At 40.1% G+C, this 10,454-nt stretch overlaps 1 protein-coding gene across 3 annotated transcripts in view; it reads left to right on the top strand.

Annotated features, from left to right (window-relative positions):
• Positions 1-38: 38 nt before the first annotated feature.
• Positions 39-10,454, top strand: part of CSTF2 (cleavage stimulation factor subunit 2) — a 33,207-nt gene continuing 22,791 nt past the window's right edge. For 2 of the 3 annotated variants that reach the window (XM_002720386.5, XM_070066914.1), the window contains exons 1-7: positions 56-210; positions 1,232-1,310; positions 1,925-2,094; positions 2,688-2,824; positions 3,298-3,417; positions 3,527-3,664; positions 7,362-7,485. In XM_002720386.5, coding sequence (XP_002720432.1) covers positions 153-210; positions 1,232-1,310; positions 1,925-2,094; positions 2,688-2,824; positions 3,298-3,417; positions 3,527-3,664; positions 7,362-7,485 — 826 coding nt within the window. In that variant the 5' untranslated portion in view covers positions 56-152. Of the gene's footprint in view, positions 211-1,231; positions 1,311-1,924; positions 2,095-2,687; positions 2,825-3,297; positions 3,418-3,526; positions 3,665-7,361; positions 7,486-10,454 lie in introns of all 3 variants that reach the window. The other variant, XM_008273145.4, reaches the window with a different exon arrangement.

Below are 10,454 nucleotides of genomic sequence, written 5' to 3'. Positions count from 1 at the left end.
AAGCTGACGGAATGACGCTAGGGGGCGGAGCCCTGCGTCCGCCACGCCCAGGCGCTCTCTGCTCACGCGCCGTAGGGAAGCGTGGTCGGTGCTGGGCACGCGCGCTGTACGGAAGTGTGCTTAGGTGCACCGGAAGCCGCAGGAAGAGAGCGATGGCGGGTTTGACTGTTAGAGACCCTGCGGTGGATCGTTCTCTACGTTCTGTATTTGGTGAGAGGAATTTGATTGAGCCAAACGTCGGGGAGGGACGCTCCCCCGGCACCCCCACCCTTCTTGAATCGCCACTGGAGCTGTGGCGCTCTACCTATTCTGTGGGGCGGCCAACTGGTGGACTCGTGGGCAGAGATGCGCCCCTTTTCCTGAGGTTTCACAGGCTTTGCGCGGTATCATTGAGGAAGTTAGACTTACGTTCAGCTTTTATGCGTTTCTCCTTTTCGGAGCTTCAATTATTGTCTGAAAGAGAGGGCTCATGGCTACAGCCCGTTGCTGTCCCATAGTACTTCTCACCCCCGTCCCAGAATATAGATTATATGCTGAGTGTACAGATACCTGTGTCCACTTCCCCGTCCTCTAAAGAATTTTCATTCTTTGCTTCTTCCCTGTAACGTTTTAGTGCAACCAGCCACCTGTGGTCCTGAAATGGATTCTAAGTAAATGAATGAATAACAATTAAAATCGCCTCAGAGGAATTTTAAAGAGGACCAAAACTATTCTGAGTAATTTTCTTCGACTGGAATAAGTTGTTTAAAAAAAAAAAAAACACGTGTAATAATTTTTAAAGCACGTTTTGAAAGAGGCAATGACAAAACAGTTTTTAAACATCCTCTGTTAGAATCGTGGTCATTCTTCCTTAAGGGCGTTTATGTGTGAAAATACTTACATATGAAACTGTTTTTTAAATTGTATATAAATATTTTAGTAGCTATTGACGAGACTTGCAGAACTTCAGGTAAATACCAAAGCCTAAATAGTAACTTTCACCAACAGTTAAGGAAAAATCTAACACTGGGCAGATCTGTGAGCTTACATTCATCAGTATCTATACCTTTTGCATTTAGTCTCACTGGTTGATTCACTTGTTAAGAGGCCTGAAAAAGTGCAGTGGAATTGGGAGTTGGAGAACACTATTTTGAGACAGATGTTAAATAGTCAGTGACATAAGTAGACACTGTGCTTTTTCACTAAAGGTCTGCATACTCTGAATTTTAGTATTACCTGTTTTCTTCCCTAGTGGGAAACATTCCTTATGAAGCTACTGAAGAACAATTAAAGGACATCTTTTCTGAGGTTGGACCTGTTGTTAGTTTTAGGTGAGACTTCCTTTTACTTCTTATGAGAATTTCTTAAAAATCCCAGCAAATCTGACTTTTAGTAATAATAGTAGGGTTTTTTGTTTGTTTTTCAAACTGGTAACTTTCCACATGCATTTTATTTCTTAGCAACTTTATCAATATATAACTAACTATATAATTCACATTCATTCTTACCTAAAAGGTGCTTTTTTTTTTTCTTAAAAAATGTTTTAAGAGGGGGCCAACATTGTGGTGCAGTGGGTTAAGCCACTGCTTGCAACACTGGTATCCCATTTTGGAGTGCTGGTTTGAGTCCTGGCTGCTCTGCTTCCTGCTAATGTACCTGGGAATGCAGTAGAAGATGACCCCTGCCACCTGTGTGGGAGACCAGGATGGAGTTTCTGGCTTTTTCCTGGCCCAGATCTGACTATTAAGGCCATTTGGGGAGTGAACCAGTGGATAGAAAATCTCTTTCTTCCTGTCTGTCACTCTGCCTTTCAAATAAATAAATAAATAAAATTTTTAAAAATACTGTAATGAGAGTTACAAGGTTATTTAAAGTGAGCTGAATCAGAGCATGTCAATATTAGCAGAAATACTGCATGTTTCTGATACCTGCTTCTGCTCTCTAGATTGGTATATGATAGGGAAACAGGAAAGCCAAAGGGTTATGGCTTCTGTGAATACCAAGACCAAGAGACAGCACTTAGTGCCATGCGGAACCTGAATGGACGTGAATTCAGTGGGAGAGCACTTCGAGTGGACAATGCAGCCAGTGAAAAGAACAAAGAAGAGTTAAAGAGTGAGTATAAACCCAAATTGTATACAATAAGAGTTATGAATAATATAACAATACAAATATTCTGTTAATCATATGTTTTAGAATATTTTGAAATGGTTAGACATACAGTTTCTTAATCTACCAAGGTGCCTCAGTTAGGGAAGTATGTCTTTTGAGAAAAAAAGGTAAAATTGACTTTAGAAACCCTTTAGTTGCCAAGGAGTTTATTTTGAGTTAAAGAGGAGTTCAGGTTCACCAAGCTACTAGTAGTGCTAAGCGTGTCATAGTAATAGATCCAGGAATTCTGTTTTGAAATAAGCATCTTTTTCTATTTAAACCTTTTGTTTCTGAGATGACTTGTGAAGAGAAGTCAATATACCTAGTTCTCTAACTTTTGTCCATCTATGTGTTCGTGGCCCCAGCTTTCCTTTGAGAACATTAAATATGCTCTCACTTTTTTCCATAGAAACGAGATTTTCAAACCACTTATTTCTCAGCTTCAGAGACTCTGTGGTTATCCACTGGCCCAAACAGCAGTCCTGGGAAGTAGATACTTGGGATGATTTAGCTTTTTATTTTGTCTCCCTAACTTCTTGTACTTTTTTCCCAATTAGGCCTTGGCACTGGTGCCCCAGTCATTGAGTCACCTTATGGAGAGACCATCAGTCCTGAGGATGCCCCTGAGTCCATTAGCAAAGCAGTTGCCAGTCTTCCACCAGAGCAGATGTTTGAACTGATGAAACAAATGAAGGTGGGAGGAGGCATTAGGTTGTGGATAAAGAATTTACATCAGATTTTCAAGAAGTTAATTGATAAGTTAATAGAAACCATTCCCTGAGCTCAAATGGAACTTGAGTCCATAGACCAGTATTTTTAGCACCTTCAATAGTCCATGTGTACACAGTATATTTACTTTCTGCCAAGAACTTTTCTATTTTTGTATACAAACCCATCTGTTCAATCTACTGGGGTTTTGTGATCTGTAGATATCAAATACAGATATTTAAATGTGACTTTTTTGCTAAATGACAATATTACTAGATTTGAAATGCCTCTTCCTTCTCTTAACTGCCATGACCCAGACTTTGTGTGCCATGCAAAAAATCCATGATAACTTAAAGAGCCTCTTGAATATTATCTTTCTCAGATGGGAAGGTTCTAAATCACTCCCCATTTCCAAGTAATGAATACTGAACCTGATAATGGATTTGCTTATCTTCTCAGCTCTGTGTCCAGAATAGTCCCCAGGAAGCACGGAACATGTTACTTCAGAATCCTCAGCTGGCATATGCTTTGCTGCAAGCACAGGTAGTGATGAGAATCGTGGATCCAGAGATTGCCCTGGTGAGTGCTTCTGTTTCTTTTATGGAAATGGTAGGGCAAACTTTGAGTGGAATAGAGCTGCCTGATTGCTTTGTTAGACAGTTCACGGGGTTGTCTTTTCCCTTTTTAGAAAATTCTGCATCGCCAGACAAATATCCCAACACTGATTGCAGGCAACCCCCAACCAGTCCATGGTGCTGGACCTGGCTCTGGATCCAGTGTATCGATGAACCAGCCAAATCCTCAGGGCCCTCAGCCCCAATCTTTGGTAGGACTTTATCCCTTCACATTTCTTCTATCTGTCTGTGAATGTCGTTTTCTTTTTAGGAGAAAGTATTGAAAAGGAGTGGTTAGGAACCAGAGGTGACACTTGGCAATTTCCAGGTTTCAGAACACATGGATTCTGAATGCATAAAGATTTAATTTCAATTCTGTGAAATAAAGAGATCCTTCCTTTATTCCCATTTCCTATAAGCTAACTTTGTATGTATGCCAGATATACATGTTGTATAAAGTGGTTAGTGCCTCATTCCATGTATATGATCATGCTTATCTTCACAGTGCTTATATGAAGGTAACATTCTTAATTTTTTTAAAGGTTTGTTTGTTTGCAAGACAGAGTTACAGAGACAGAGGGAGACAGAAAGAGAGAGAGAGATCTTCTATCTACTGGTGCACTCCCTAAATGGCTGAATGAAACCAGGAGCCTGGCACTCCGTGGGTAGCAGGAGCCCGAACACTTGGGCCACCTTCTGCTTTTCCAGGCACATTAGCAGTGCATCAGAAGTGTAGCAGCCAGGACTCAAACCAGTACTCATATGGCATGCTGGTGTTGTAGCTGCCCTCTTAACTTGCTATACTATAACACCAGCTCTGAGGTTAATACTCTTACTATCTCCTTTATCAATGAAAAAAAAGCTCACTTTCCAAGTATGATACGAAATCCTGAAGACATAAACAATTGATATATTTGAAGAATGAAAAATTTCTGTACAGAGAAACACCAAAGAAAAGTAACAAATTAGGGAAAAGTATTTGCCACACATACAATAGACAAAAGGCTGATTACTTAATAAAGAGCCTTTAGTGATGTTTAAAAAATGTTTTTTGCTACATTATAATAGCAAAAAATTGGAAACATCCTAAGTGTGTATCAGTGGAAGAATGGAGAAAATGTGTATTTATCCAGTGGAAAACTCTACAACAGTTAAACTGTATGTATCAACATGGATGATTTTCTTTTTTTTAAAACATGGATGATTTTCAAAAACATAATTCCATAAAGCAGTAAGATGAACTAGGAAATGAGACATCAAAGACATCAACACAGATAACTAAAAAACATAATACTATATAGAAGTGAAACTATGAATGTGAAAGCATTCTAAAAATACAGGGTATATGTATCTACATAAATTTCCAAAAATAAATCCCAAAGATATGTTGAATAAATTAACAAAAGAATATATTCAGTATGTAGTGGTTCATATAAAAAGTTGAAACATCAAAGGCTACCGTTTGGCCTAGCAATTAAGCTGCCGATTGGGATGCCTGTATTACACATTGGAGTGTCTGGGTTCAATTGCAGGCTGCAGGTCCTGATTGCAGCTTTCTGCTAATGCAGAACCTGGGAGGCAGTGGACCTGTCTCAGGTGATTGGGTCCCTGCCACCCATGTGGGAGACCTAGATTGAGTTCCCAGCTCCCAACTTTGGCCTTGCTCAGGCACAGCAGACGACTGGGGAGTGAACCAGTGCATGGGAGCGTGAGCAGTCACCCTTCCTCTACTTTTCCCTCTCCCTATACCTCTTTCCCTCTCAAAAAAAGTTTAAAAATGCTTGTCTAAGAAGAGGATACAACATAAAATTGGGAAAGACCATACAGGGGATTTTGATTGCATTTATAATTTTATTTTCCTAAGTTGGGTGATTATTTTCTTGTGACTTATGTATCTGCAATTTTTTATAATAAAAAACCTATAAATTAGTTAGAAAATTACTAGTAACCCAGTAGAAACTGGGCAGGAGACATACATAGTTCACAAAAGTAGAAATATAAAGGTATGGAAAAGTATTCAAACTTAAGATAAAGATAAATATAAATAGAAACTATACGATTTTTTACTTATCAGACTGGCAGAGCTAAACAACTTGGGTGGATTGTACATTTTCTGTAAATTCCCAGATAGTAAATAATTTTGGCTTTGCCGGTCATAGGATCTCTGTCACAACTACTCTGCCATGCTAATGTGGAATCAGTCATAAACAATACCTAAAGTATGTGTGGTTGTGTTCCAATAAGACTCTAGAGAAAGAAAGGAGTAAACTAAGACCCACAGAGATTAACTGGTCCAAAATTAACACAATTGAAAGTGACAAGTCTAACATCTAAGTCTGATTTTGTTTGACCTCATAGCCTATTTACTCTTATCCATCTTCCTGTACAGTTCCCTCTTTTCTGCTTTAGTTTTGTTTGTGTTCTCTAAGTGTGTGTGTGATTTTTTATGGCTTAGTTTTTATTCTTTATTTATTGGGTTCTTTATTCAAAGGTAGTGCTCAGTTCTCTAAAGAGTACAGAGATGAAAATATAACATTCTCTTTCCTCCAGAGAACTTTAAAATAGCATTAATAGGGCTGACAATGTGGCATAGTGGGCTAAGCCTCTGCCTGCAACGCTGGAATCCCATATAGGTGCCAGGAGGAGGTGCTCCTCCTCCAATCTAGCTCTCTGCTGTGGCCTGGGATGGCAGTGGAAGATGGCCCAAGGGCTTGGGCCCTTGCACCCATGTGGGAGACCTGGAAAAAGCTCCTGGCTCCTGGCTTTGGATAGGCCCAGCTCCAGCTGCTGCGGCAATCTGGGGAGTGAACCAGCAGATGGAAGATCTTTCTCTCTGTCTTTCCCTCTCTCTGTAATTTTTTTTTAATTTTTTATTATTTATTTGACAGGTAGAATTATAGACAGAGAGAGAGAGACAGAGAGAAAGGTCTTCCTTCTGTTTGTTCACTCCCCAAATGGCCGCCACGGCCAGTGCTGCTCCGATCAGAAGCCAGGAGCCAGGTACCTCCCCCTGGTCTCCCATGCGGGTGCAGGGCCCAAGCACCTGGGCCATCCTCCACTGCCTTCCCGGGCCACAGCAGAGAGCTGGACTGGAAGAGGAGCAACAGGGACTAGAACCCAGTGCCCATATGGGATGCCGGTGCCACAGGTGGAGGATTAGCCAAGTGAGCCACAGCGCCAGCCCCCTCCTCTCTCTGTAATTCTACCTTTCAAGTACATAAGTAAAAAAATCTTTTAAAAATAGCATTAATAACATTTTGGTGTCTGTGTTGTGATGTAATGAGTTAGGCCTCAACCTGTGATGCCGGCATCCCATATTGGCACCAGTTTGATCCCAGCTGCAGAAGATGTTCCAAGTGCTTGGGCCCCTGCCACCCACATGTGAGACCTCGGTGAAACTCAAGTCTTTAAAAAAATATGACATTCCCCCCAGACCAGAATTATATCTGAGGACAGGAATGAGGGAAAATTTATCAAATTTAAAAAAGTTTTTTTTCCTCTTAAAAACAGGTGGCTAGGTTACTTTTTTAAAAAGTCCCAGCCTCTTTTTCCTCTTGTATTCAAGACACTTGTTGTTGTTGTTAATCTTAATGCCAGGCCCCAGTCATGAAGTTGACAACAGATGCTTCATGATGCCTTGCCACACAGATAAGGCTTATCAATTCAACTTGTAGAATATGTTGCATAGTAACTGTGTTCCATATAACCAGGCTCATGATATATATTACAGCTTGTTTCTGTGGAATTCAAAATGTGTGTTAGATCTAATGCCATGTAAGACATATTATACAAAAAGAACGTATGGTATCATACTTGGAGCTGTCAATTTGATGAACTTTAAAATCGCAGACTTAGTGTATTAAGTCTTCATGAAAGCAAGTACATACTGTGTTTTTTTGTCTTGATCAGGGTGGAATGCACGTCAATGGCGCACCTCCTCTGATGCAAGCTTCTATGCCAGGTGGTGTTCCAGCACCAGGGCAGATGGCCGCTGCTGTCACAGGACCTGGCCCTGGTTCCTTAGCTCCTGGAGGTAACTTTCATTTCAAGTCGACACCATTTCTGTACTTTGTTGAAATGTTGTCATAGCAACTGCTGCAGTGTAGCCAAAGTATTATGTGGTAATAGGATCTTGATATAAAGTTAATATAGGAGAGTACTTTAAAAAGTCCATGGAATTTGCATACTGTACAATTTGCACCAAAATCAAGTTATCTTTCAACTTCATTTTCTATAAACTTTTTGAAGTCCCCTCATACAGCTAGAAATTATATATCCCGGAGGAAGGAAATAGTTGATTTCTTATACACAAATCCTTAAATATCTGATTATATGGGACACTCAAGTGGAAACTTGGAGTAAAACTTCCAAATTAACAAGGGGGAAAATGAAATGAATGGAAGCTAAAACAAGCCAGAAAAAATTAAAGGAAAAGACAATGTAAAATAAGTAAAAATAAATGTAGAGTAAGATAGAAGAAATAAAAACTGGTTTAAGTTGTTATCCTGCTAAATGTGAATGAATTGAATTCTCCCACTAAAAGCTGAAAACTGTTAGATTAGGTTAAAAAGCTCATGAAGAAAACAGACACAAAGTACATAGTCACATGTGTTATGTTTAGCAAGTCTAAAATTGCATTTTAAAAAATACAATAAGACTAACCAACAAAAGAAATAAATTTGGAAACTCTATATTCATTGAAAGTATATAGGTGGACAATTAAGAATGTTGCTATTGAAGCCAGCATTGTGGCGTGGCTGGTAAAGCCACCACCTGTGACACTGGCATCCCATATGGGCACGGATTGGAGTCCCAACTGCTCCACTTCCAATCCAGCTCTCTGCTAATATGCTTGGCTTGGGCCCCTGCACCCACAAGGGAGATCCAGAAGAGGCTCCTGGCTCCTGGCTTCTGTCTGACCCGACTCTGGCCATTGCAGCCATTTGGGTAGTGAACCATCGGATAAAAGATCTCTCTCTCTTTCTCTCCCTCTCCCTCCCTCCCTCCCTCCTTCCCTCCTTCCTTCTCCCCGTCTCCCTCTCCCTCTCCCTCTCCCTCTCCCTCTCCCTCTTCCTCTTCCTCTCCCTCTCCCTCTCTACACCTCTGACTTTGAAATAAATACATAAATCTTTAAAAAAAACACAAAGAATATTGCTATTACAGTTAGCTTTTCTTTTCAAAAAGATTTTATTTTATTTATTTGAAAGGCAGAGTGACAGAGAAGAAAAGAGAGAAAGATCTTCCATCTGCTGGTTGATTTCTCCAAATGGCCACGATAGCTATAACTAGGCCAGGCTGAAGCCAGGACCCAGGAATTCCATCCAGGTCTCTCATATGAGTGGCAGGGGCCCAAGTACTTGGACCATCTTCTACTGCCTTTCGAGGCACATTAGCAGGGAACTGGATTAGAAGCATAAAATCCGGGCTTCAAACCAGTGCTCTGATATGGGTTGCCAGTGTTGCAAGCTACTGCTTAACCCAATGCACCTCAATGCCAGCCCCCCATTAACTTTTCACTGTACCTAAACACACTGAGTGAAATAGCAGTTCTTTATATGAAAGACCTGTGTGAACCCGAGTTATTTTCAACATTTATAGTTTTTTATGAATCAAACTTGCTTATTGGCTAATTTATCTAATATTAGATTGGCTGTACACTACTCATGAGAATAATGTAGATTACTCTGTTTTGTAGATAAATCAAGTCTACACAGCTAAGTTAACAAGGAATCGATTTTTAAAGAAATTTCTAAAACTCAGAATTTTCATTTATGCTCATTATCAAATTGAGTTGTAATTCTCTCTCAATGAAAGAAATAGGCTCAGCCTTTTATACATTTTTAAATTAGACATGTCTAGCATACCTTAAAAATATCTCAAGTTGTAATGCCCTGCACATGGCAAATATGCAACCCACGATATATGCAGGTTGTTACACAAGTTTACTTAGACTGGTCTATGCTTTGTTCAGTGAAACACGTGCACTGATCACACACTTCAATGTCACAGCATTTTCATATTGCTGTAAAATGTTTCTATGTGTCTGCAGTCCATTTCTGTACTTACCTTGTCATGAACTGTTAACATACAGTGTATAGATCAGCACCATTGGTGGATCACACTTCAAATAGCATTGTGCTAGTGGACAAAAAACAAGTAAGGACACTGAGACAGTAAACAATAGAATCAATAAATTTCATCCAGTACAGAGGGAGCTTTATATGGTTTTTTTTTTTTTTTTTGACAGATAGAATTAGAAAGAGAGAGAAAGAAAGGTCTTCTTTCCGTTGGTTTCCCCCCAAATGGCCGCCACGGCCAGAGCTACACCAATCCAAAGCCAGGAGCCAGGTGCTTCTCCTGGTCTCCCATGGGGTGCAGGGCCCAAGCACTTGGGCCATCCTCCACTGCCTTCCCGGGCCACAGCAGAGAGCTGGCCTGGAAGAGGGGCAACCGGGACTAGAATCAGCACCCATATGGGATTCTGGTGCCGCAGGCAGAGGATTAACCAATGAGCCACAGCGCTGGCCCCGCTTTATATGTTTTGACTAGAGAATACATCTTTTGCCCTCCCAAATGACAATGGGAAGTTTTTTGTTTTAAAAGACCATGTAAAAACATTAGCTGTAAAATAAAACCTTAACAAATTCAAAAGAAAAGATTATTTCATAGGCCACAGTCTTTGATTATAAGCCAATAAAGTTAGAGACAATTAAAAGGTGACTGAAAAAAATCTTTGCTTGGAAGATTAAGGAGCATACTGTAGGTCATCCCTGGATCAAAGGGGAAATAAAAAAATAAAATAATTATGAATTAACTAAAATATAGCAAAAACTGATATGTACATATATATGTTTTTTTGTATATATAATACAAAAAAGTATGGGTGGGGCCAGTGTTGTGGCAGGAGTGTGTTAAGACACTACTTGTGATGCTAGCATCCTGTATCATCAGAGTGCCAGTTCAAGTCCTGGCTGTTCTGCTTCTGATTTCAACCATCTGCTG

The sequence above is a fragment of the Oryctolagus cuniculus genome, chromosome X (genome assembly GCF_964237555.1).
Source record: "Oryctolagus cuniculus chromosome X, mOryCun1.1, whole genome shotgun sequence".
NCBI classification, from domain to species: Eukaryota; Metazoa; Chordata; class Mammalia; order Lagomorpha; family Leporidae; genus Oryctolagus; species Oryctolagus cuniculus.
This window is presented reverse-complemented; position numbering and strand designations above follow the sequence as displayed.